The 26,737-nt window shown below is 52.1% G+C and overlaps 2 protein-coding genes across 6 annotated transcripts in view; both read left to right on the top strand.

The window, feature by feature from the left end:
• Nucleotides 1-20,056, top strand: part of MSI1 (musashi RNA binding protein 1) — a 28,961-nt gene extending 8,905 nt beyond the window's left edge. For 3 of the 5 annotated variants that reach the window (XM_054082324.1, XM_054082325.1, XM_054082326.1), the window contains 9 exons: nt 8,809-8,857; nt 10,822-10,904; nt 11,137-11,254; nt 12,866-12,946; nt 14,203-14,259; nt 17,169-17,237; nt 17,363-17,517; nt 17,934-17,999; nt 18,824-20,055. In XM_054082324.1, coding sequence (XP_053938299.1) covers nt 8,809-8,857; nt 10,822-10,904; nt 11,137-11,254; nt 12,866-12,946; nt 14,203-14,259; nt 17,169-17,237; nt 17,363-17,517; nt 17,934-17,975 — 654 coding nt within the window. In that variant the 3' untranslated portion in view covers nt 17,976-17,999; nt 18,824-20,055. Of the gene's footprint in view, nt 1-8,808; nt 8,858-10,821; nt 10,905-11,136; nt 11,255-12,865; nt 12,947-14,202; nt 14,260-17,168; nt 17,238-17,362; nt 17,518-17,933; nt 18,000-18,823 lie in introns of all 5 variants that reach the window. The other 2 variants (XM_054082322.1, XM_054082323.1) reach the window with 2 other exon arrangements.
• Nucleotides 20,057-23,382: 3,326 nt separating this feature from the next.
• PLA2G1B (phospholipase A2 group IB) lies at nt 23,383-25,314 on the top strand. Its single transcript, XM_009566907.2, has 4 exons — nt 23,383-23,433; nt 23,507-23,666; nt 24,427-24,554; nt 25,132-25,314. Exons 1-4 carry the CDS (start codon nt 23,400-23,402, stop codon nt 25,251-25,253), a joined length of 444 nt encoding a protein of 147 aa, XP_009565202.1. The 5' UTR covers nt 23,383-23,399; the 3' UTR covers nt 25,254-25,314.
• The last annotated feature ends 1,423 nt before the right edge of the window (nt 25,315-26,737 follow it).

Genomic DNA, 26,737 nt, shown 5'->3' with positions numbered 1-26,737 from the left:
TATTCAGCAGCTATGATTGCCCCAGTTTGAGAAGTACTTCCCAGTTGTTTTGAGGTGTTCTGTTGTTATGTTCCTCTTATTTCATGGTCATGTTCTGAAAGGTATCCTGATGTCAGGAGACTGGCAAGAACTGGTTGCATCGAGTTGTTTTCTCAGGATTGGGCAGAAAGGAGAGTTCTGCATAGCTCAGTGCGATTCAGTTCCTAAGAACCAGCATTCTGGACAACATCCGGTGCTTAGAATCTGCAGGAGGCCGGTACAGCTGGCCTCCTGGCTCTGGGGAGTTTCCGTGGGGAAAGGTCAGGGCTGGTTAGGTTGACTTTATATTTTTGGGTTGGTTTTCTGACTCATCTGGCCATTTCAGCTGAGGAGAAACTCCTCAGAGCTCTGGGATAAAGCATCTCTGCTGTCCTGTAACTGTCCTCCAGGCTAAGCCTCAAATAACGAAAGGCCTGGAGAACTGATTCCTGGGAAATTCTCTCCAGTCGGTAGCTCTGTCTGGCTGATGTGTAAGATCAGTGGGAAAGCATGTTTCAGAGGAAAGCTTCCGTGACCATCAGCTCTGGGGTTCTGAGCTCTGAATGCGCCGCTCTGTGGTTTGAAGGGCTAAGAAAAGCCTGTTTTCTTCAGTTTCAGATGTGACTCATGAAGAACATGATTTTGGTTTGCAGGCTCTTTTGGTGTTTGTTTGTGATACTCTGGGGCCTCCTGGCTTTCAGAGGTCTCCTAGGATCCTCCCCCAGACCTGACTCTTCCATCTCCTCAATTAATGGCATCTTTAGGTGAGAGCTGGTGAATCTTCTGCTGTGTTACCCTCGTCTCTGAAAACCTCTCTGAGACAGTCTTTTCTAAGTCATTTGGGCCAGTACCTCTCTGGAATTGGACTGGGAATGTCTGAAAAGGAATTGTTAAGGATGCCCTTTTAAAACATTTTCTTGGAGGATTTGTCCCCTGAGGAAGTGGCTTTGTCTGTGTTGCCTCTTCTTCTGAGCAGCCCCACAGTATTCTAGGATCTGGCGGGAGAAAAATTATTCCTCTTTCCTCCTGCCTGTCCAGGAAAGTATGAGAACCCTTAGGATCTAGGGAGGAGAGAGGGGAGCACAAGTGATCATACTGCCTTGATTCCTCAGGATCAAGGTACCAGGATCCCGGGGGTGATTTTCAGTCAGTCTTTGAGAATCCAGTGGCAAGCTTGGTTTGGATCTCAGCTTCAGGGAGAGATCGTGCTCTGTTGCTGAGGAAAATGAGTACAGGCTGCCCAGTGGGTTTGGTGCGGTCACTTCTTGGTAGGGCTCAGGCTGCGAGCCTGAGCATGCCTTACATTTGCTACCACTTAAGGCCTTTAAATTAGGGTAGGTGCTTTTTGAAAAACACACTTCAGTCCAGCCGGAGAGTACGCAGGTGCTGTAGGAATTCCGAGAGGAAGTGCTATGGCCTGCAGTACAGCCGGGGGCAAATGAGATTATCACAATGTTCTCTCTGGCCCAAACCTGTGAACTGCAGTTCACAAGTCTGCCAGGACAGCCATTGTCAGGTCAGAAACAGCACACCTCGTGTGTCCATCGGCAGGAAAAGATGGAAATTTGGTAAGAGCTGGAGGTGAAATGGTTTTCCATTTCATAAAATGGAATTCCCAAGTCTGATTTTTTCCATTTTGGCATTTCTGCTTCATCTCCGAGTTTTGTTTTGTTTCCTTTCCTTGTTGTGTCCAAAACCTTCTCTCAGCTTTGTAAAATGGAAGTGGCAGAAGAAAAATGACAGTGTGAGAAAAGGAAATCCACGAGTGTTACTTAGGGATAAAGGAAGAAAAGGAGAGGCTGGCACTCCAGTTCTTCATATCAAAATATCTGGTTTTAGCAAGCACAAAAGGTGAAGCTTCAAAGAGGATCCCAAATACAGCATGAGTTTCTCTGCTTCAAAGAAGGGCCACTTTATTTTTTTTTTCCAAAACCGTGAATGAAAAACATGGACTGCTGCTTTCCTGAGGAAGAAAATACAAAAGCTTTTTTTAGTATAGCGAGAGAGATTGAGAAGTGCTCTCAAGTTGTCTATGGTTTGTCAGGTGCAGCTGCTGGGGCTTTGAACATAGCGCGATCTCTAGGAAACACTTCTGGCTCCAAAATGCGAATCTCTCTGAGATGCAAGCTAAGGCCACGGATGTGCTTTCTAAAAGAGATTATTTTTTCAACTGTAGGACAGAAGTGTTGGAAGGAATTGCACTCACAGTGTGCATAGCCAAGTGTCTTGGCTTAAGTCAGGTGTTGGACATTTTTAGGCTGCACAAGGAAGTTTTTCAGCAGCCTCTCTAGACTCGGGCTACCACCCTCCCTGAAACCTACAAAGAGAGGAGGGAGATGCTCTGTACCTGCCACCTCAGGCTCGCCAGCCTCCGTCTGGGTCCACGCACACAGGGAGCTCAAGTCCCAGCTTCCTCCTTTTCCACTTCAGCCTGTGGGAACGTGTTGTTCTGTATTACTTCTTTTGGGAAAAAAAAGGAGTTGTAAATCAGGGTAATTTCTTTGGACCAGGGGATCTCTGATTTTGCAGTTAAGGCTATTTGTTTCAAATCATAACTGAAAAAACTCAGGTCATCTTTCTTCTCCAAGGGTTGGTCTGATGAGCTTTTGCAATAAGGTCAAATAAATGCAATATAAGATGCTCAGAACAAATAAGGTCTTTTTGTTGTGGAGCTTATCTAAGCTGTGGGATCTTTGTCCCAGGCTGCTGCTTCTAAAACTTGTGTAGACTCCAAAGTGGTTGGACAAGTTCATGGAACATCTTTAAATACAGACACCCCTCTGAGTTCAGGAAATCCCCGAATCACAAGTGTCTGGAAGATGACAGAGTATTCTGGGGTCTGTCGTAATATCCTTGCCTTGTCTTTATGTTTTTCCAAAGGCATCTGTTGTTGGCTGGTAACTCGGAGGGGTGTTGGGCAAGGTGGGCCTCTGCACCAACTTGATGCAGCTGGTCTTTTGTTTGTCATTAGGGGAGAAGTCGGTCCTTCCAGAAACTGGAAATGCAGAGGTGCTGGAAGAAATGGGGCCTGGATGCAATTCAGATGTCTGAACTCATGGGTTTCTTGTGTGCTTTTGCATTTCATGAGGCAGAAGTGCAAGAAATATATCCACAATGACGTCTTTGCATGACTCAGTGATGAGTTGTGGCTCCAAGGGTACTCGAGAAGTACTTAAAACCCATCTGCATCCCTCTCTGGGCCTGCAGGTGATCTGTGTATGTGGATGTCTTGGTCACAAAAGCTCAGGCTCTCTGTGAGGCAAATCGTGCCCAGAGAGAAATCTGGACTCTAAAAATATCCTGGAAGCAAGCAAGAAAAAAGATCTGCTGAGTTCTGAGGAGGATTCTGACCTTTAGGCTGCCGTCTAATACTCGTTTCAAATACTGCACTGTTTGCCTGAGACAGGTTCTGAGATCTCACTCGTACGATGACTGTGGTCTTCTCAGAGAAAAACACCGTGTCTGAGGCTCTGGGTTTGATGTGTACACCTGCCAGAGGAAAGGTGTGGTCGACTTGGGTGGGCGAAGTGAGTTTTCCCTGCTGGCTAATGGAGAACCTCGGGATGCTGGTGCAAAATTTCTTTAAAGGAACACTTGTTCCTGTGCTTATACTGGGCACGATTACCCTCACTTTGGATTGGGAGAATGTTAATTAATTAATCCTTAATCAGCTGCTCTCTGGAAATTTCAGGGATCAAAGCTTCTTGTCAACCTGCTGTGGATTTCCAAACTGGATTTTGGATTTTCTTCCACAGATCAGAGGGCAATTTATGCAAATTCTCACGCGTAACATGGTGGCAGTGAACAGATGGGGAGGGGAGGAGAAGGGGAATCTGATCACCTCTCTTGTGGCAGTAGGCAGTTTGGCTTGTGGTAACAATGCCACTGGAACAAAGGGTTCTCTGTGCTCCGCATCTGGTAGGCAGATAGCCAGAAATGCTGTGGCGGTAATGGTCAGTCAGGTCTTCAGTGGTTCATTTGATATTTGCCAGGTGCCTGCGGTGCGAGAGTGGGCAGGAGCACCTGGACAAGCTGTCCGGCTCTCACCTGTGGCATGGAGCGGGCTCTGCCCCCTCACCAGGTCTCATTCCCAGAATTTTGAGAACGGCTCCACAGAGTGGGACAAGGGTCCTCTGGGAGCTGTGCAGTCACCGTCGGTGCATCCTCCCTCCCAGAATCAGCCTGTCCTGTTTGAGCAGCTGGGAGAACCCCGCAGGTCACTGATGCCCTCTCCACATGATGACTGGGTAGTTTCTTGACCGTTTGGTTTATATTTCCTGTATTGAAACCATCTCAGCAGCTGTTCTGCCTGATTTTTCTACACATATGTTGCCATGGTTCCTCCTGGGATCAGCCAAGCCATCTTTAGTTTCTGTTCAGGTGGAAGATGCTGTCTCTGCGAAGCCTTCGCTTGAATATTTACACCTTTCTTCGAGATGTGCCCATGTGGAAGTGCATCCAACATTCCTCACTGGACTTGTGTTGGAAATGTTTTTTTTCAACCTGCATGAGGTGGTGTTACCCTCCTCCTTTGCAGCCACTCAGGACTGTCCCAGGAGGCCTGAATGATCTTAAGAGTGGGACTAAGGTATTGACAGAAATCAGGCCTCTTGGCCAAGGCCATGTGAATCATACTGCATTCCCTTTTGGTGTGAAATGCCTCCGATCTGTGCGCCTGAATATTCTGGTTAGGCGGGGCGCTGCTTTGGTGGAGAGCTGCTGTCTGAAGCCCATGACTGTCACTTTTCCTTCCTGTCACCACCACACTGCTCTTGTCAAAACCAGGTGCCGGTTTGAGAAGGGCCTGTCTCTTCCTCTCGAGAAGGTACTGCAGGAGGTCTCAGCCATGGCAAATCCATGTAGGATTAGAAGAGCTTCCTCCCCAGAGGCAAACCTTTTTTGACTTTCTGAATGCTTTACATCCACTGAGACAAAGGTTTTTTTCTTTCTTCTCTCCCATTTGGTTTTCCAAAGCAAGAGACCTGCTGGAGACAGAACTGAGAGGAAGTGATACTGGATAGCTTGGGTTTGAGGCTTGGCGCTGTGGTACGTGCCTCTGCACTGCCAAGTGCCTGGCGGAGGAATTGTCTCCCATGGTAGGGTTCCTTGGGAAGGATGCATCTAGAGAGCGAGAGTCCTTGCTCTTGGGACTCCCTTTATTTTTTTTTTCCTTGGCATTTTTGACCCGCGTGGCAAAACACGGGGAGAGACATCATTCCTCAAAGTTATCAAACCTTGAACTTCTCACCTGCAGTGCTGGGTAACTGAAGCCTGGACCAGCAAGTTAAATGGTTCCCTGGGAGAAAGCCTTGATCATTAAACTAAATGGCTTTCTAGTGAAGCGATCTGCTTCTTTGGCTCTATTTAAGGAATGGAAACAAATATTTATTTAAGGGGGAGGAATGGAGAGAAAGACAATTCACTCAGCAAAAAAAGCCTTTGTTAAGGTGCAGTTATGATCACAGGTTATTTCCACACCCTATTAAAAATGAACTTAGGTGTGTTCCTGAAACTGCTCAGTGCCGTTCTTCACACATTTCTACACCCAGTTCTGGTGGTGGCCCTGTTTTGTCTCTGTCAGCCCTCAGGGACTGGGGAGGGCACCTCTATCCCTGTCCCGCCTGAGGGCCTGGACCCCCGTCCTGCCCCTGTGTCCCCCTTTTGCACCCGCCTTGTCCTCAGAGCTGCCCCAGCCCTGCCAGCTGCCTCCCGTGGGGAGCAAGATGCAGGCTGCTCCCCACAGGTGGGCGCAGGGGGTTCTGGCTGCATCGCGGTGGTGGCTGTGATGGTGGTGATGATGACGGTGGCGAGGATGGTGTCAGTCCCCCTGCGATGGCTGTGGCTCTGCAGGTGCCTGTGAGGTGCCCGTGCCTGTGCGAGTGGCCCAGCTGTGCTTGTGCCCATGCCCGTGCGGGCAGCCTTGCTGTGCCTGTGGCTGTGCCGGTGCGGTGGCTGTGCGGTGTGGGTGCCTTTGTGCTGGCGCTGCTCGGGGCACAGCTGCCATTGGCAGCCCTGTTGCTGTGGTGGCAGCCCTGCCAGCGGCCACCTGTGTCGGGGCCTGGCCGGGAAGGGCCCGCAGGGCTGGAGGGGTATGATCCCCACGCAGGAGGTGCCCGCCGGGGCCGCCGCTCGCCCTGCCAGGGGCTGCGGGGCTCAGGCCACCCAGGGAGCCGCCCGCTGTGCTGCCATCCCTGCAGTGTGAGGGGCTGCCCAGGGCTGGGCAGTGGCAGCCTTGGGGAGCCGCCCCCCATCACCATACCCATCTCATCTCCGTGCCCAACCTCATGCCCAGTCCATACCCGTGCCTTGGCCGCTTACCAGGGCTGATGGGAAGAGCTGGGACCAGAGCCCTGGGTAAAGTGCTGGCAACAGCCACTCCTGCTGGAGGCTGGCGAGGCATTTCTCCAGCACCACCGCTGTGCCCCCCGGGTGCCCTGTGTGATCACTCAGCACTGGCTCTGCGCTGTCTGAGACCGCTCAACTCATCTCTCCTCTTCCCTTGGAAGGAACTGAGATGATGTTCTTGCGTCAGTTTTGCTGGCAATAAAACCCACCAGTTGTAGCTGTTCAGAGAGTTGAGGACCTGAAGTTGAGCAGGGTGAGACTATTTCACACGTTCTGTGTACATACACGTAGATACCTATCTTATCTTTGATTATATTTCATGGCAGGAAGCAGCTTTCGAGTAGGGAGTGTGTGTAACTGTAAATGATTTTGCAAGATGAGTACATTTTGGGGTGCCGGGTCGACACCTGATCTCAAAGCATAGAAAGCTCAGATGGGGGAGGGCTGCAGCTGTCCTCTCAGCGTAGAGTGCGGTTTGCGATGAAGTGGTTGCGTGTCTCCCGGCTCCGAGTGCTCCAGCACCACGGAAGCACCCAGGCTGTTGCCCAGGCAGTTTGGGAGATGGTTTTGTGTGTGGCTGTGCACTGGGCTCTGCCCCTTGCAGCTGCTCCTGCTGCCCAGGCTCTGCAAAGAAGTGGTGGTTGCTGGGGCTGATTGGATGGAGAAGGTCAACAGCTGGGCTGTGTTCATCCCTGCTGGGTCTTTTATTTCATCATGAATGAGTTTGTGGACCTCAGCTACCTGAGTTGGAGTCTTTGGAAGCAGCACTGCCACGGAGTGCTGTTGACACAGCTTTCTCCCAGTGTTTGCTATGTTCCCAGCCTTTGAGGACTGGGTGGAGGGGCAGATGAACAAAACCAGACAGTAAAACCTCTCAAAATGTTTTTAAGCTATGTCAGGTTTCCCCACAGCATGTCGCATTTGTGCTGTCGCCGTGAAGAGGAATGGGGCAGGGGCAGGAGCCAGTGGCACTGGGGAATGGCAGTGTCAGGAGCCTCCAGCTCCCTGGCTGTGTCTTGGGAAGCTGCTGAGGAGTTACAACTTCACGCAGACCCAAAGTATGTGTGCTGTGGCTCCAGCTGGACGCGTGGCGTGTTTCTCAGGGTTTTGTTGACTTGACTGAGGGAGGCTGAGACAGGGCTGGAAGAGCATGGGAGGAGCAGAAGCCAGGTTGTCTGTTGTCACTTGACTCTGGCAGGGTGAATGTGTTGGTCAAGCCCAAGGGCATCAAAGATGATCTCTGTCCGCTCGCGTTGACACTGGAAACCAAGGGCTCCTTTCATCCTTGAGACACGGAGGTGGAGCCAGGTGTCCCATTTTGTCCCTGGGTGCTGAGCCCTCTCCCTTCCCTGAGTGGGGCTGTGGGCTCTCCATGAGCACAGGCCGGGGGGTGAGCAGTGCCGCTGGGCTCTTGTGGAGAAGGCAGCGATGCAGATGCTTCCTGGGGATGAGGCAAGGGAGTAATCCTTGCACGGAGTCAAGGGCACGGAAGGCTCACTGCTCCCGGAGCTGTGGTCTCACATGGAGGAGGAGCAGGAGGAAGTGAAGGAGGAGGAAGAGGAGGAGGGCAGCTGCTGGCCGAAGACTGCTGCCACCTCCCCTGAGCACTTGCACGTCCAGTTTCATAATCGGATTAAGGCAGTGGTATTAGAGAGGAGGGATGGGTCAGTGGGACAGGTTTACACTGGGGCTTACACGGCAGGGATTGAAGTGTATTTTTTAACCCTGCTGGGCCTGACCCACGGAGTGGAGCAGACACATCCCTGCAAGGCAACCCCAGCGGGAAGATGGGGGGAAAAATGGCAGGAGGCAGTGGGATGCGCTGGCCGGGGAGGAGAGCAGCCCCAGGCCGGCTGGGGGATGGGATCTGGCCGCCCCTCCCCCCGGGAAGGCAGCCCTGCTCAGGCCTTGCAGTAAATTTGCTCTAATTACAGCCTCCAGCAGTGGGAAACCTCACTTAGAGGAAAGGCTCCTCTGGGGTGGGGGTGGGGGTGCTTCCCAGCTTTCCCAGGCAGGCTCTGTTGTCTGAGGCCTCCGCTTCCCCCATCGCTGGGAGGCCCCTTATTCCTCTCCCCTCTCCAGCTTTGCTTCTCTTCTTCCCCCCGCCTTTAACTCTCCTCTCCTTTGAGGCTGGGATTTGGGAACAATGCCTTCCCTGCTCCTTGCCCCCGGGCTGGAGCCGCAGGCAAACAATTGGGGTCGCTTGCTGCCAGGGGCCCGGCCGAGGGGCTCAGCCCGGCAGCACCTGCCCCAGGCTGGTGGGGGGACCGTGGGGGCTGTGCGAAGGGGGACTGCCGCAGGGGGTGTATGTGCCCACCCTGCTTCCTTCTTGGGGGTGGCAGGGTTTGTCTTGATGCCCTCTGGTTTGGGAAGGGGAAACTGCAAATGTGTCAGAGGGTGCTCGTGGCAACAGCAATAACCTGATCTGAGCCCTTCTCTTTGCAGGTGGACGATGCAATGCTGATGTTCGACAAGACGACCAACCGACACCGAGGTGAGAGCGGTCTTCAGGCCGTAGGAGAGAGAACTGTGGAGGTTTTGCCTCCTGCCTTGCCGAGGGAGGGGTTAGTATCCCAGCAGCAGGGCATGCGGGTCGCAGCTGCTCTTTATCTTGCCTCCAGTCGCCTCATCCTTTTGCATCTGCATCCTTTACCAGCGTCCCTTGCAGCACAGAGGGCTTTTGTCCAGTGCGTTTCCTGTGCTGTAAACTCGCCGAGTTGCAGATATGTGAGAGGAGGCGGCCCCCTCCCCTGCCTGCTTACCTCCGTGGCTGCAGCCCGCAGTGTGTGTCTTACCTTGTCCCAAGTAATCTGAGCTCTGGGAAAGCTGACACGAGAGCCTGAAGAGTGCCTGCCTCTTGCCCCTTCCTCGGCCTGGAGCCTGCTTGTGCTCCCGGGTCACCTTTTCTTACCCGAGTCTTGCTGGCGGGGTCTGGTTACAGGATGGGAGCAAGGCTGCAATATTTGTGCTGTCCGGACCCAGCCCACCATGGGCATCCCTGCCTCTCGCTTTCCCGGTGAGACCGACTGCCCCGGAGTGCAGCAGGGATCGACACCAGCATTGACCACCTCGGAGATTTATTGGCAGTAGCTTAACCTGCAAATGGAGCTTCAGTGCCTTCCGAATCGGAGCCAGTAACAGCCCTGTGCTGGGCCACTCTGGTGTCTGTGTGTTGTTTGAAGCACTTCCAAGCATCTCTGCCCCTGGGTCAGGAGGGAACGCTCCCTTCTGTTCTCGCTACACTCTGTGCCCTTCAGGTTTTCCCTTTTTTCTACAGCCATTAAATCTACTCTGGTTGCCTGGCCCAAGATGTTGTTCCAGCTTCATCTTAAAAGGGAAGGAGTGTTAACCCCTGCTCCTCCATGGGTGCCTCCCAGTCACTAGTCGGATTACAGAGTTGTTGGGTGTTTCGGAAGGAGCAGGGAGAGCTGCCAGCCGCCGTGTCCGCAGCGTGGGGCTCTGCCCAGGGCGCAGCAGGCCTCGCAGGGTCAGGACTGGCTTTGGCATCAGGAGTTTGTTCTTGGAACACCCAAACCCCTCTGCTTGTGGGTGCTGAGGCGAATGGTAGTTACGTGGGCACAAAGACGGAGAAGTTTATGGACAGAGACTTTTCTGGCAGTATGGAGGAAAAAGAGGGGTTCTGGGCAGCAGATCCGTGTCTGGTTTTGAAAGTTATTGTAAAGCACCACAGCATTGGCCAGTTCTGGAAAGCAGAAAGCTCTGCTTAATCCCATCTTGCTCGCAAGGCAAGCTTAAAGGCATCCTCCCACCTGCCTCAGTTTTCCGGAAGCAGCTGCAGCCAGCTGAGAGGAGTTCAGTCTGCCCACCCAAGCCAGTCTTTGCCAAAACTGTCAGCAAAGGGGCTGGTGAGAGCAAGGAGGTGTGAGCGTGGGCCAGGAACCAGGAACACGCTGTCCCATCTTAGCCCAGATACTAACCTTGCCTTGGTGAAATCGCTTTCCTTGTGTAGATCTGTCTTGCTCTGAACAACGGCATTGCTGTTTGCCTGCTTACGCAAGGCTTTATGCCAAGGAAACGTGCAGGGCGCTGTTGCTGGTGGGGCACATTGAGCGAGGACGGTGATGTCCTGGGAAGCAGCTGTTCATTTCTCCACTGGCTCTTTGTGTGAGCGTCTGCCGGGATCCTCCCCGGCATTATCAGCCACACGGTTTGCCTTGCAAATAGCAAAGCTGAAGAAGGCCACTTGGTTTTCAGAGTGGTTGGGTTCAGAGCAGGTGAGAGGTCCGGGGTGAGGAGGAAGGGGGACCTATAAAGAGACAGTTCTGTTCTTCTCGTGTGTAAAAGCAGGGTTTGCTGGAGAGGGAAGATGAGTGACAGCCATTATAGAGAGGGCTGATTCTACCGTCCTTCTCTTCTGCTGCCAATAAAGGGGTGTGGGTAGCAGGTGCAAACTGTGCAGAGCTCTGATCTGATCAAGGAGTTTTGCCTTTTCTTCAGGGTTTGGGTTTGTCACATTTGAAAGTGAAGACATTGTGGAAAAAGTGTGTGAAATCCACTTCCATGAGATCAACAACAAAATGGTGAGTGTCTGGGGCAGAACTCTGGGAGAAAGGGACAGCGGAGTGGAATAGAGCGGAGCAGTGTCTGGCAGCATGCAGGCCAGAGGCAGGGATGCCAGGGAAGGACAGCGGGACGGGTTGCTGGGGGTGCTGTCGGGGGGAGAGCCCTGCCTGGTTGCAGCCTGGGCTCTGCCTCTGTGCTGTGGCGGTGGTCCGTGCCAGATGAGCCCTTATCCTTACTTTTCTGTGGCAGGTGGAGTGTAAAAAAGCCCAGCCGAAGGAGGTGATGTCCCCAACGGGCTCGGCACGAGGGCGGTCCCGAGTCATGCCTTACGGGATGGATGCCTTCATGCTGGGGATCGGCATGCTGGGTAAGCCCGAGGACAGATCCCTCCCCAGCCCCGGCCGTGCCAGGCAGCAGCTTAGAGGTTTAATTCCGGAGCGAGCAGGGCGGCCAAGGGCAGCTCTCCCTGGTGCAAGGCCGGCGATGCTTGGGGGGTGCCAGGACCTGTTTGCGATCACCACTTGCCCTCTGGTGGCACCTGCAAAAACTGCAAACTTGTCACCACTGCCCTGCGACAGCTGGAGCTGGATGCAGCGTGTGCTGGGCAGTGCTGGCCCCTCCATGCGTGGCCCCGCAGTGACAGAGCATACAGACTGTAATTCTTTAATGGCTCTTGTGGAATAGGTTGTAACCACGTAGCTGAACAGAGTGTGGAGTAATCCGTGCCCCAGCATCTTCCTCCTACATTTCCAGTTGGCCTTCCAATTCAGTAGTTGATTAAAGAGTCCCCAAGCTTCCACTTGAAACAATGGTCCATATAAATGTACTCGCCGCCATTTAAAGACTATAAAAGTGCCCTTAAAGTTCTAGTTAAGCTTTGTCTCACTTTGTTCCCTCCCTCTCAGGGACAGCAGGTACCTGGTGTTGCAAGGAAAACCGTACCCTTATTGTGGGCCTGTCTTGTAAGAGAAGTTGGTGTCTGGCAGGCTAGCTCTCATCTCTGTCCATGATGCTGAGGCAAATGTGCTCACATACAAGATTATAAAAAGAAAACAGTCTTCTGTGGCCTCTATTTCCGTGTATACAAACCCTCATGCCTGGATCTGAGAGTCAAGCACAACCCTTCCAGCACGGGTGCTGTTCTTGGCTTCTCTCCCTCCCTCTATTCATTGTAGTCAGGCTCGAGCCAAACCAGGAGCACACTGTTTGCTCCGGATCGTGGCTGGTGTTGCTGGGCAGGGTGTACTCGGCCTGGCTCTCCTTGCTCAGCCTGCTGAGTAGCAGTTAAGTCACTGAATAAAACCCCAAAAAGGGCATTTTTTCCCCTGATGTTTTCACTTGACTTATTGAAGGAATATAAATCTCCAGCCTGTGGGTTTGGGTTTTGCCTTTTCTAAGCCATCTAAATTTTAAAGCAGCAAGGCTCAAGCTGAGTCACTGGGAAATCCATGTACTCGTATCGTGGGAGATCTCATATCAAATGTTCATCTCTGAGGCAATGCCCTGCATTCTGGCAAGCTTGTTCTTCATCAGTGGTCAGCTTCCCGGGGAACAGCAGGAGCTGTCCTCCCACCTGGTGCCAGGAAGAAGCGCTCTGCCTGCATCCACCAGCACTTCTAGTGCAAAAGTGACTCAGAGCTATTCAGCCATTCAAGTGCCCCCACCTCCCTGATCTCCTCCTGTTTGTAAATCGGGCTGATGCATCAGAAAGCCTGAGTCTGCAGAACTATGAGCTTCTGAGAAGGAGAGCTCCATGTCCTTACATGTTTGGAGCGAGTTAAAAATGAAATGGGCCTGCTAAAACTCTTCCGTGGACTTGCTTGTGCTGTGCATTTTGCCCAGCCATTTCAGGCGTTTCTGCCACTTGCCCTGTTTGTGCTTTCTAACCCCGACGGTGACGGTGCTTATGAGCAGCTGGGCATCGAGGACGTGGACCCTGCGAGCTTGCAGTAAACGGAGCCCTTTTCTCTTCCCCCAGGTTATCCAGGCTTCCAAGCCGCCACCTATGCGAGTCGGAGTTACACTGGCATTGCACCTGGCTACACTTACCAGTTCCCTGGTGAGTGTGCGCCCTGCTCGGTTTTTGGTCTGCCTTCAGGTGACGGGAGTCCCTGGCATGAACAGTGACCCAGGCTCTGCCCCCTTCACCCTTTCCACTGTTCAGTCTTTCTTTAAATTGGAGACGGATGTGGAAGGGGGAAGGGAGAAGCCCCGGAATAGGTGGGAACAGCCTGTCCTTCATTAGGATTATCCTCACACTCCGGTGGCAGGAAAAGCCTAAGGCTGCTCTGACGCCCTTTATGTTGGCCTCCTCTGTAGGGCTGCTGCTGTGACACAGAAGGGCCCCTGCAGCTCTGCCTGTCTCGCTGCCTTTGTGTCTGTCTGTCTCTCTTTACCAGAGTTGCCACCGCTCTGAAAGTAGCACGGGATTTTAAAACGTGGCTTTCCATGGGCCAGGGAACTCCTGGGCACCCGAAATGCAAGCGCCTGCGATGCTGTAGTTGTGTTCTGACCAGCGCCTGGATTGCTTGCAGCCTCCAGAAAACGTCTGCTGTGGCGATGGGCTGCAGATCCCCTGCAAGCCGGGTGGTTTCAAGCTCCCAACCCCACCATGTGCTGAGAACATGGACTCTGTGATCAATGGCTGCTGTGACACAGCTGCTCAGAGCTTTCCGAGGCCTCCTCCCTTCCGTTCTCTGCGAGGCAGAGCACAGTCAGAGAAAAGGCTGTCGTGCTATTTTCTAGAGAAGTGGCAACTCTGAGCATCCCTTCCTTACTCCATCCCTTGGTTTGATTTTTCATATACGGAGCCTGGATGTTAGGGGCTGGGAATGGGAAGTTGCCTCCACCTGAGGCAAGCCCAGGCTGACTGTGGCTGGAAGTTGCTGTTGCCTCCTGGCTGTCTGGAAACTCTTTGTGAATCTGGTTTATGGGTCTCAGTTGTAGTGGCTCCAAGTGCCTGATTATAAACCGGCGCTCGGATGAGTGCGGCACGTACGGAGCACCCGCTGGCACAGCAGCCAGACTGGATGGGTCGCAGGGCGGTGCTCCAGGGCAGGCCTGAGGCTGTACAGTGAAGCTTGCACATGCCCTGCCTTGGCCAGATTTATTCTAAAGATAAATGGATCCTTTCAGTCTCCAGGGCAGGAGTCCAGCACCTTTCAGCACCAGTTATAAATTAGTTTAACGAAGACACTGCTCTGGTCGCAGTCTGGCCGCAGGCTGCTCCCCCAGCAGACCCCGCTGCCGTCTCTCTGCGGGGTCTCCCTCGGGGCATTTGATGAGTTCCTAAGCTGTCTTACATTTCGTTTTTAGAGTTCCGTGTAGAGCGGACCCCTCTCCCGAGTGCCCCCGTCCTCCCTGAGCTCACAGGTCAGTCCTGCTCATTTCCTAAACTCAAGCTGGAAGGGGAGAAGGGGGCTTTGGGCTGTTCCAGTGGTGTTGCTGCTCCACAGCCTGGCACAGTCAGACTGGAGACGTTCCTTATTTCCTTTTCCATCTGTACAAGCTCCATCCAGAGCTACTTCTGGGAAGATGGAGAGGCAATCAGAGCCATGTGTATTGCCTCTGAGAAGGGCAATGCAGGTCATACCAAATGGAGGCATGTAATTCTTAGATGGCGTTTCCTGCTGCTTGCCTCATTTTTAGCTTCTCGCCCCAGGCTGGGTGTAAACCAGATATGGAAAACTGCAGAGAGCAGGGTGACTTCACAAAGGTCTACAAATGACCTTAACTTGAGCTGCTGCAAGGATGAGATTTGGAGTGCTGGGAGGAGGGAGAGGGTGTGGGGGCACTCCCGGTAACTCTAATGCCGTTTCCCTGTGCAGAAGGGGCTGCAGGTAATGCTGTCCCTGCTGTGAGTGGTGCAGCTCCCCAGCTACTCCCACACAGACTTTCAGGGCAGAAGTGAGCATGGTGGGACTCTACGAAGTCCTGCAGTGCTCACAGGAAACTATGGAATGAAATGGGAGCAGAGGACCATTCTCCAGGGACTCTAGTCCTGGCTCAGTGGTCTAACAGTGCAAATACTCTCTGGATCCTCAGCCCCTGGGTTGTGTGCAGAGTGTTATCGCTAAGTGATGCTCCTTCTGTCTGCTCTCCCTTCCACAGCCATGTTTTCCCCTGCTCTGTTGTGTCCATGGTTTTGTTGTAGAAAAGCAGCTTTGTGTAGCATCCTGCTCCCTGTGTGCCATCCTATTTCCACAGTGTTCCTCCTCTCCAGCGCTTCCCTGCCCCCACCTCTGTCAGGGTTTGAATCTCTGCAGTGGGGGTGTGGAAAAGCTTGTGAGAAGCTCTCCTGGAATTATCAGCACCAACAGGCTTGAAGGGGCGTTTCTGTGTCATTCCTCAGAGAGCCTCTGTTCCTGAGGGTGCTGAGGTTGGCAGCCACCGATGAACAAATTGCCCTGGGGAAGGGTGGGGAAGACCAAATCCCTAAAGCACTTCCCTGACACTGTGCAAGCAACCACATAAGCACCTGACCCCACCTCGGAGCCTTTTGGTTGCCAAGCCAAGGACACAGGTGTCCGGTTGTTTATTTACATGCGTGTTTTTCAGCAAAACCCATAAAATCTCTAGAAGAATGCTGGTGCTTTGGCAGAAGTGCCTTTCCCTCCAAGGTCCAGCCCGTCTGCACTGTTGCTTTTCCTAGCGGAGGTGAATCGCCTGGGGCCTGGCTGTCAGCAGTGGCTGGGGTGCACCAGGGCTCGGCACAACAAGAAGTTATTATTGCTGCTGTCCTGGCCGGGTGCCACGTTAGCGTACAGTCCCGAGTGTCTCACTGAAGTACCAGCTGGGGATCGTGGCATTCTTCCCTTCCCGTTACGCTTACCTACTGTTAAACAGTCCCTGTGCAGCCTCTTGGCTGGGCCAAGAGCTGTGATTCCCGTCTATAGGCTGGAGTTGGTCCCGCAAAGGGCAGGGCCCCCCCCTTCGTTCCTACAAAGGCCCAGCGAGCTGTGCAGTGCTCGAGGGCCCTTGTGCCTTCAAGTGGCTGCGTGCGCGTAAATGGGCTCTGCTCTCTGCGCTTGGCAAGTGGCGCTGAGCTGAGGGGAAGGCACAAGCAGGGATGATTGCCCCAGCACACAGGGAGCTAGTGTGCAGGTGCTTTGTCATCACAATGCAAACCTGGTGTCTCAGTAGAAAAAGCACAAAAGCAAGAAGGAATTTTTCTTGGAAAAAGAACTGGAGTCTTTTTTAGAAGACCTGGCATCTGTTCTCAGTAAAACTGCATTCATTCAGTTGTGTGTAGGGACTTGCAGTAATGATGGGGCAGAAGGGTGGCTGCCAGCAGCCTTTCCTCCCTGGAACAGCATTTTTGGGGCTTGTGTGAAGCAGCAACGTGCTCGCATTGGCCCATGGCCTGTAATGAGCGGCTAACCCAGATATAAGCCTCCTATGACGTTTGCTTGAAACAGGCTGTTGCCTGCTACTAAATATTCCCTTATAAGCTAGTCTGGGTTCCAGCCTTAACGCGATTGATTTGTTCTGACCTCTTTTTGTGGCGCTCTAAACAGAATCACAGCGAATTTCACATTCAAGCATGAAATGCTGACCCAGTCATTTTAAGGGCAAAGAGAAACATACTGGCTAGATGCCTCCTGCCCCGAGGGCTGGATGCCTCTGGCAGTAGAGTTGGAAATTAGAACTGCTACGTATAAATTAAGACTTACTGTTTTAATTAAGCCATTTCTAGATCCTGCTCCCTAGGTATATGTTTTCTGCTCTTCTACAATGAATGGCAGGGGATTGAGCAGTTCAGGAGCAAAACTCGGAGTAGGGAGGATGGTGTGTCTTGAGAAGAGTAGAGCAACAGGGAGAGAGAGGCTATTAAACTGCTATTCAAGAATAGTACCTGGGACAGAGAGGAGGGGCTGAGCCTCAGGACACTGGGCTTCCAGCTGCCGCATTTCTCAGCATTTACAGCCAAAATCGGGATCTGTAGTTTCAGATTAACTGCATTTTACAAACTAAGAAGTGACAGAATACACCTAAAGTGGCCCGCTTCTGGTCCAGCTCTTCCATGTTATGCCCTCAGCTGCTTCAGGGTGTGGGCTTAGCCAGCACGGCGAGGGAGTTCCCCCAGACACTCGCTGTGCAAAGGGATACCAATAAATGCAGGGCTGTGCACTCCCCCGGTGTCATCCTTGGGTGTTGCATGTGATGCGCTAAGCTGATACGTCTGTGTGGGCCTGGCATTCTGCAGCAGGAAGTGAAGGCTTCTGATGAGGAGTTTCCCTTGGAGCCACAGTGCTCTGAGCTGCCTGTTCTTTCTTTTCCAGCAATCCCCCTCACAGCGTACGGGCCAATGGCGGCAGCAGCGGCTGCGGCGGCTGTGGTGCGAGGGACAGGTAACTGCCACTTTCCTCCCCAGCGCGGTGTCCTGGTGCAGAGGTTTACAATGGGCTGCGGGAGGGGGGTGGGATGGGGTTGCATTTTTGGGATCTTCACTACGTAGTTTTGCTGCCTGCCGTAGGTTCCACCCCGAGTCGCACCGGTGGATTTCTGGGCACCACCAGCCCCGGCCCGATGGCAGAGCTTTATGGAGCCGCCAACCAGGACTCAGGGGTCAGTAGCTACATCAGTGCTGCCAGTCCAGCCCCGAGCACCGGCTTTGGCCACAGCCTAGGGGTGAGTGTTCCCTGCTGGGCTCTGCGTGGGGGGGAGAGGATGGAGAGGGAAGGGGCTGCCTCTCCATGTGATGATGGAGGTGAGCAGCGCTGGGCAGCCCCGTCTCAGCCCATAGCCTGCTTTCTGCTTAAGAAATACCACCCACCACAGCATCTGCCACACCACCACTAAGCCCCAGCCCGCATCCCTGGGCTCTCTCTGACCACAACTCAAGGTCTTGATCTTCAGAGCTTCCCCTGATCTGAGCCTATCTTGCCCTGACGCAGTGTCCTGCAGGGTGACGTGCTCTTTAGACCTGGTACCTCCAACCAAAACTGCCTTTTCTGGCATCTGGGCTGTGACTGGATTTGTTGTGGCAGCGATTCGCCTTCACGTTTCTTTGGTTTGCTTTAGTGAGGTTTTAACTTTCTTTGCAGGGTCCCTTGATTGCAACAGCTTTTACCAATGGGTATCACTGAAGCTGGGGACCAAGGAGGCAGGAGGTAAGAGAGCTCCGAACAGGAACGGGTAATGAGAGGAGTGAAGTTCTGAGCTGGACCCTGTGCTGGGGCTCCCAGCAGGAACTGTGGATGCTGCTCTGAGCCTCTCCAGCGAGACCCAGCCAGCGGGGCAGCCCTGCAGCCAGCCTGGGGCTCGCTTCTGCACCAGAGACTTGGCAGGTTGGGTTCTTACCTCGAGATCCCTTGGTGTCTGGGTACAAAGGGGAAGGAAATGGGAGCACTGACAGAAAGAGGAAAGGTCTGCAAGGTTGGCCACAGTCACAACCCAGAGGTGATCCTGAGATGCAAGCTTGGCTCATCTGTGTGGCTGAGGAAGCCTCCTCCACACAGCTGCTTTTCTCACTGCTGCTGAGACCACTGCCTCTGGGGAGCGAGGCTTATCCTCTCCTGCCTGGGAGAAGGAAAATGTGAGTCTGATCGATCCTGTTTCTGGACCCCAGAGGGAACCGGAGGATGGTCTGTTTGCTTTGGAAAGGTGGCTGAAGTTAGCTGGCTTAAAATTAAAATTAAACTCCCTCTTGTTTTTCAAAAAGAGGGCAAAGCTTGCAGAGAACAGTGTGCAGACAGCAGCCCGTGGCAGCCAAGAAAGGCTGCACTGGGCTGGATGATGGAGGAATGGTTGGACCCTGCTGCGTCACGGGCCTCACAGGGTGCCGCAGGTCAGCACGGTGTGTGGAGCCGCGCTGCCCCGGCGTTGCCGTTAGAGGTGGCAGTGCTCCTGTCAAACCACAGCGGAAGGAAACCCCAGGAGTGCAGCTGCTGGCTGATCCAGATCCTGTCCCTTCCCTCCCCGCTGTGTCCTGCAGACTCCCCAGTGACCTGACCGAGGCCAGCGGCTGGAGGACTTGGTGAGCCTCGGAGGATGAGCCAAGGTTACCTTTTCCTGAATCAAACCGCACACTGCCGGCTGGCTGCCAGGCTCCTGCTGCCCTGCCCGGATCTCTCCCTTTGACCAGACCACACTGGACTGAACCCGAGGAGATCATCTCGCTTTCTTACTAACCACCGACGGTTTACGCTTCCCCCTCCCTGCCCCCAGCCCACCGAGTCTTCTTTTATTTATTTTATTAGCTGTTAGGTTTATTTTTTTATTTTATTTTTTTATCTTTTTTGGGGGCTACCCCTTCTTTTTGTTGTTTGCTCTTTCCCGAGCTAGTAGACATATTTTATGAATTGGCTTTGTGATTGTGTTAGGTAGTTTTTATTGAGGAGTATTTTTATTTGGCTTTGAAACTGTTTTGAATATTTTCAAACTCTGTTGTTGTTGTCGTCAGTGTTTTTAAAGCACGGTATGTAACAAGAATGCAGTTCTGAAGGGAAGAAAGATGCAGAGAGAGCAAAGGCTGAGGAACTGATGTATTTCTATTTTTTTTAAAGAAACTGTTTTTAATTGTTTCTGTTTTGTAAATGTGAGGCTTTGAAAAGTGTGAAACTCCAAGGTTCCGAAAACGTTGGACATCGCTATGGAACAAAACAAATGTATATTTTGCTAAGTGAAAAACACTATCCTTACAGCTGAAAGATTTTTTTTTCCTAGGTTTAGTTTTATGTGGGGTTTTCTTTTTCCTCCTGTATAATATGTAAATATTGTGAGCTGAACCTGGCTGCCGCCTGCAGCCTGGCTCCAAGGAGCAGCTCCAGGTCCTGGACTTGGTGCCGCAGCGTGAGCAATACTCTCCAGCAGAATCCTGACAGGACTCCATTCTTTTTTTGTATACCTTTTACTGTAAGATTTTAAGACCTCTGATGAGATGAAAAGGGGGGTGGGGGCGGGGGTGACACGTACCGGCCATCGGCTGTTTTGCTGAGCGGGTTAAAGCTGCTTCCAATCGCTCGATGTACAGACTCCATCCCTGGGCTCCGTAGTGCCAGCCTCTGGCTTGGCTGTAGGTAAAGGGCTTTGCCGCCGTTGCTTGTCTTGGTTACTTTGAAAGGAATTCACTCTCCAAACACTATCGCTTGCATCAAGATTTCCTGGGAAAGGGGATCCTCTTCCAGAGAAGGGGATCGGAAGGGGTGTCAGCCAGGGCTGGGGGGGTGGGTATTTGGGTGATCGTTCTCTGAAGGGCCGGGCGCTGGGTTGGGGAGTCGTTAACAGGGGAGAAAAGCATTAGGGTGGTGATTTGGGGGCGGGTTCAGGGCTTCTCAGGGATTATATGAACTATAGAATTGCAGCTTCCCGTTTGCTTTACTCTGTGTTCTGAAGACTGTGGGAATTTGTCCGTATTCCTGTGCGGGGGTGATCTGATCCCTTCTCCAGAACCTGCCGGGGCTGCCCCTGGCGGGGCCCAGGCCCCTGCGACGGAGCGCTCTGCCCAGGGAGCCTCCAGCGGGAGAGCACACGGGGCAGGTTTGGGGCTGGATTTCAGTGAACCAAAGACCTTGTTAAGGGGGGGTGATTAAGCCTTTTATTAAGATGCAGCCAAACTCTTTTCCCAGGGAAATAACAGCTTCATCTTAAGTTTTAAAAATCATTCCCTCTCTTCCCCCAAACTGAGCCCCCGTAAGGGAGAGGGGCGTTTAGGAAAGGACTGGGAGGGCCGCAGTGCCCACAGGGCCCTTCTTCGCTTCCATTCCTCCCCGTCAGCCAGAGCTTGTCCTGACCCGGGCGATGCGTTTGGAGAGTTGTGTTTAGGTAAGAGGGTACTTAACAGATTAGTACTGAAAACACAAAGCAATAATTTTTGTTACTGAGACAAGAGTCTGTATGTCTGTTTTTTTAAATATTTCCTAATTAAAGAAGAGCTGCATTTTATTGGGTTTATTTTTATTCTATATACTTCAAATTTGGGTCTGCGGACAGCGCTTTCCTCCCTCTTGGTGTATGCGCTGAACTGCTTCCGTGCCCCCTCCAGACACCCAGGGCCAGCTGTGCTGCGCCGGGCTGTGATTCGCTCCTGGCCAGCGCTGCCGCTGCCTGGAGGCTGGGGCTCCGGTTTCAGGGTGGGCATTTTTTTTAAAAGAAATAAAGCTGTGTTTTTAAGCCAGTAAGTTATTACACTCCAATGTTTGTTCTCTCCACACCTGTAACCCTTTTTCCAGATTTCAGTTTTAAATTCCTAATAAATTATTTGAAAACTGTCCTTCTCTGTCATCATTTTGGGGGGCGGGAGATTTTCAGATGGAGATTTCAGGTGAACTCGGACCTGGCCGGAGTCTCATCCTGCCGCTGTGACCCCATGTTCTACTCAGGGACTTTGGCAGTTGCCCCATTTATAATGTGATCTGTTTCTAATGGAGGTCCTGTCTCTTCTCTGCGCTACAGAGGTCTTCTATGGATATTTTTAAGTTCAAGAAAGGAGGAGGCAGTGTGTGCATAGAAGCTTGGCTCAGAGGCTCTGAATTCGATGACTATGGCGGACCAAGGAGGCTGAGTCTGAGGAAGTAAAATGTGGAGATAGTCCTTAATAAAACATGCTGCAAGAGGACGGTGAATTCTAGCAGTGTGAAATAGGGGGGAACCCTGTGCAGCAGCACTGAATCACAGAGAATTCTTAAAACTGCTCTCGGGCTCCTACGTTTGGAAGCAGCTGTGAGCTGGGATGTCCTCACAAGCATACCAAGGACCAGTGGCTGTGTACACAGCACAGGTCAGGGGAAAACAAGGATAGCATCGGTGGAAAAATCTTTACCCTGCTGGGAATTTTCTCAGGAGGCACTCTGGCAGTGCTCACATGCTCGTGTTCCCACACTCAGTGATCCTCTTGTTGAATTTAGATGTATGAAAGCCAGGATACTACAGTATTTTTGATTTGTGACTTTAAAAGGCCAGTTTGTTGGAAGTTTTCTTGGTAACATCAAAAATAAATCAGACATTGAGAGGTGAGGAAAAAGGAACCATAGAGTCTTAAGGTTCATGGGTAGGGGAACAGAGAAATAATAAAAGAGTAAATTTGGAAAAGGGGAAAGAGAACACTGAAATGGCTGTCAAAGGGAAAGTCAGCAGCTTGATCCGTGGGGCAAAAATTAGATCCTTTCTTCTGAACTGCTTGTGGTACAGAATGTCCTTTACGTCAGCCCTTAATGTTTGCTCAGTGTTCTCATGATGAGAACACGTGAATATCAAATCTGTATCTCAGCACCTGTTTGGCCTTAGCTGATCTGTGAGTAGGGAACCCCAGGGAAATGGGGAGCTGGTGAGAGATCAAACAAGTCCGAGTGGTTCTGGCTGTTCATCAGGTGTCCACCTTCAGATAGATCTCCTCTGGCCTTGTTGGGACACTGTGGGCACCCTGACATAGTTAAGACCTCATGAGGGGCAAAAAGTCCTCATCGTCCCTTACTGAAACAGGCATTTGAACCCTAAGTTTGCCCCACTGTGTATATGAGGCTGTTGTGGAAAGGTGGGCTTTGCCTCTTCCTCTGCTCTTGAAAACTGGAGGCTTGCTTGGTGCATTAGACATAAGTGCAGGCTCTTATTATCAAGTGAGCAGTGCAGGATCTATATCTTGAGTATGTACAAATGGCAGACCTGTGGCCCTGACAGCGTTAGAGCCTCTGGGGTCTGAATGTGAGTGCAGTATTTTGGATTTACCCTGGCTAGCCCCAGGAAGCTTTTTCTTATATGTTTTGTGATCTTACTTCAAGGTGCCCAACTTACTTCACGCCTTGGGACAAAGAACCAGAGGGCCTCACTGGTTTCTACTTTGGTGCTGGAGGAAGAGAAACTGCTGTCTCTGAGCTACTCAAGTCTGCTGGGTACACTGAAATGTCCAAGCCCTGTTCATTTCCAGCATAACTCCCTTAAGGTCATATGAAAACAGACACTATTCCTTCTTTAAGGAATACAGAGGCTTTCTGGGTTGCTTGCCTCCTCTTTCTTGCCTAGTTAGTGTCTATTCCTTCTATATGGTTTCAAAGTAAAAAACAGCTTGAATATTTTTCAGTTCAGCTCATGCCAAATGGCCACATGGGGTGAGTGAAGGTCTGTACCTTCTCTGAACCCATGAAGAACCCAGGAGAACCCATGAAGAGGTACAGAATTAACAATAAATAGGAGGATACCATAAAAAGGGGATGCCAGTCTTAGTAGGATGGATGGTGGTGTGCCATCCATTTCCAACTCAACTACCACACTGCTACTATTTTTTAGTAGAGCACACTTAAAACTATCCAGATCCTGAGGCTGACATCTAACAGTAGCATTAAAAGATTTTAATAGCAAAAACCTAGACAGCAAATATTTGCCTACCTGGCATTCAAAGATGTAACTCCACTGGCCTTCAACTGGCCAACCTGCTGCCCACAGCCTCCGATGGAAAAAAGTCTGCATTTAGTAACGTAAATACTGGCTTCTTTATCTCATGCCCTTGTCAAGGTGAGCTGCTTACATAAAAAGAGGCTTTTACCCTAGCATGAGGCTTTCCATCAAGTCCTCCGAGAATGAAGTCCCTGGCCCTGCTTTTCCTGCTGTCAGGTGGGTGGGTGGCCCACAGCACCCCAGGACTGGTAAGACCATGCCTAATGCTGACCTCTCCCTCTCTCCTCAGTGGGTGTAGCCGGCAATGCCGTCTCACCTCGGGCTGTGTGGGAGCTTCGCAGCATGATCAAATGTACCATGCCGGAAAGCTATCCTCTCCTGGACTTTGCCGACTACGGCTGCTACTGTGGCTTGGGAGGCAGCGGGACACCAGTGGATGAGCTTGACAGGTGTGTAAGACACTGTTTTTACAAATCTCTTGCCTCACCTGTGCTTTCACGGTTCTGCACGCCAGCTTCCTCTCAGCTGGACCTGCCTGTAAATGTTCATGAGACTCCCCGGCTGCTCTGGATGGAGCTTCCTCTCAAAGACCAGTTCAAGGGGAAAAGGACGTGTAGTATCACATCTTGACGCCTTATTACTAATATATATTTCATATATTCTGTATGGATAATATAACCCAAACAACTCTGTTTCCTCTCCTGTGGCAGCTATGCTGCACTCATCCTAGCATTTATTTGCAGCGGTGCTGTGCCAGCCGCCCTGATGCAGCTTTGCACACGCTGCCCAGCACACGACTATCAACACGTGCAGGGCTGAGCTGCAAAATACCAAGATGTGGCTCGGGCAGATTAGAGATCTCACAAACCCGACCGCCAAGATGCAGTGAATGGTGTCGGCTGTCGGCTCTTCAGTTGCCAGGCACTGACAGGATGCATGGGGAAAATGCCGTCTTTTGCTTTCCCCATGCCCATTAGACAGTATTGAAGATGCTCCAGTAAGTACATGCGTACCAGACACCTCTCAGATCACTGGTTGGCAGAACCATGTCCCTTTGAGGTCCTTCGTGTCTGCCCTCTTATCACTAGGTCTCTCTTTTTTTTTTTGTTCAGTGCCCTGTCAAAGCAATACTTGCATATTTTCATGCTGTACAGGTCAGCTGAGTTTGCATTTCTGGTATTGTCTGACCTTTTCCTCCTTGTTTCCCAGGTGCTGTCAAGCACATGATGAGTGCTACTCACAGGCAGAGAAACTAGAGTCGTGCACATTCATCCTGGACAATCCCTACACAAAGCTGTACAAGTTCAGCTGCTCCGACAAAGAGATTACGTGTAGCAGTATGTCCACTTTCACATCACTCTGCTTCAAACATTGCTCCCGTGTCTCTTCTGAAGGAATGGGGCTGCATTACGCTTGGTGCTTCTATGGCGGGGAGGCACGGTGCCTGTCCTTGCTGGGAGGGCTGGTTGATAGAAACGGGGTGCCTCACGCAGACATTGGTGTGAATGTTCTCCCTATATTCCGTGTTTATGGAGGATAGACAGTGTCACAGTACACAGGGAAGTCTGTCCCCTCCTTCAGGGACTGCTTCCTTGTGGTGCTTTCCTGGGAGTCCCTTTCATGGCAGTATCCAAGAGAGTGGCATGTGAACTGGGGAGTGACACAGCTTCTGCTCGACATCTTCAGTGTAACGGGGGAGCTTTTATAGGGTTCTCCAAGGGAGACAAACAGCAGACGGGCTGGGAAACAACCACAGGGATGGAGGAGGATGGAGGCGGGGGGGCAGCCGGGCAGGGGCAAGCAGCTCTGGGGCCAGGGATTAGTGGGGAGCAGCACACACTCCCCCAAAGGGACTGAGCCACTGCTGCGCCCGGGGAAGATGGCATGGGATTTGACATGTGCTCTCTCCCCCAGGCAAGAACAAGGAGTGTGCCATGTTCATCTGCAACTGCGACCGCACCGCTGCCATGTGCTTCGCCAAGGCGCCCTACAACCCCAAGCACAGCATGATGGACACCAAGAAATACTGCCACTAGGCCCTCTCCTGCCCCTCGGGGCGGCACGGCCTGTCGCTGCCTCTCTCAAATAAAAACACCTTGCAACAGATACTGAAAACGCTGGCAAATGAACTCTCTAACGCTCGTTTTGGAGTTTTAGAAAGCAAGTGTCCGGGATTGCCCCGACCCAGGTGTGGCACCCTGCGCTTGGCCTTGGTGACGAGGCTCATTACTCAGACCAAACTGGGCTCTATTTTAGCTCAACTCAAAACTCTCCACCTTTTGTCAGAGCGACTCCCCCCCCCCCCCCCCCGCGCTCCCCCCGCGCTCCCCCCGCGCCTGAGGGGACCGGCGGAGGCCCCGCCCCCCGTCAGTCACGGCCTCCCGCCCTGTGATTGGGCGGCGCGCGAGGCGCTTTCCCGCCCTTTTCCCGCAGGCGGCGCTGCGTGTACAGGTGTGGGGGGGGGAGTGCTCGGGGTGGTGCAGCGCCGGGCGGGTGGTGAGGGCTCCGTGGGGTGCGCTGGGTTGGAGGGCACCGTAGGCGTCATCCAGTTCCAACGCCCGCGTCTGGAATCCTCAACATAAGAAGGAAATGGAGCTGTTGGAACGGGTGCAGAGGGGGCTACAAGCATGCTGGGAGGGCTGCAGCGCCTTCCCTACCAGGACGGGCTGAGAGTCGGGGCTGTTCAGCCTGGAGAAGGCTCAGAGACACCTTATAGCGGCCTTCCAGTACCTGAAGGGGCTGCAGGAAAAATGTGGAGGGGCTGTTCACCAAGGCTTGTGGTGACAGGACGAGGGGGAGAGGGGATAAACTGGAGAGGGGCAGATTTAGAGGAGACATAAGGAGGAATTTCTTCACTAAGATGAATCATTCCCAGGGCTGGAAGTGCAAAATAAGGTCTCCTGTCCTCACACACAGGCACTGATTCTGAAATTATTATTTGTAGAGCAGTAAAGGTCCCAAGTTAATGTAAATGTTACTGAAACCCCTTTGTAGTGAAAAATGATAAATGCTATTTTAGAGGAAAAAAAAAGTACCACCAGGATCTAGAGCTGTATCGTCACAAGCAGGGAAGGCAGGTGGAGTGCAGCTGGAAGTATTTCAGAAATGACTGGTATAAATTTTCCCTGTAGTGGGAGCTCTAGATTTGAGGTAAGAAGTAAATCTGCTGGTGGCATCCAGCGTTTGGAGGTTTTTATAAGCCTGCACTTACGTGTGGTCCCTTGATCGTGCTTCTCATTTACATAATGTGGAAGACCCAATGGAGGATTTAAACAGGTCCCTCTGTGAGGAGCGCTGAAGGGATTGTGCTGTTGCAAAGTTGCTCTTTAGGGTTTTGAGGAACATTGTGGAAAGCAGAGGATAAGAGCAGCTAGTGATTGCTTGGGCTGACTGACTGCCAGCTTACAGGGAGTACAAAGAGGATGCGAAGTTCTGCCATGCCACTCTGCATTTCTGTTCCAAGACCGGAAACAGAGCACCTGAAATGGCAGGTGTCCCTGTGCCCAGCAAGCTCCGAAGC

Source organism: Cuculus canorus, chromosome 17, assembly GCF_017976375.1.
Source record: "Cuculus canorus isolate bCucCan1 chromosome 17, bCucCan1.pri, whole genome shotgun sequence".
Lineage (NCBI taxonomy): Eukaryota > Metazoa > Chordata > Aves > Cuculiformes > Cuculidae > Cuculus > Cuculus canorus.
The sequence above is the reverse complement of the archived record's forward strand: the minus strand, read 5'-3'. Positions and strand labels throughout refer to the sequence as shown.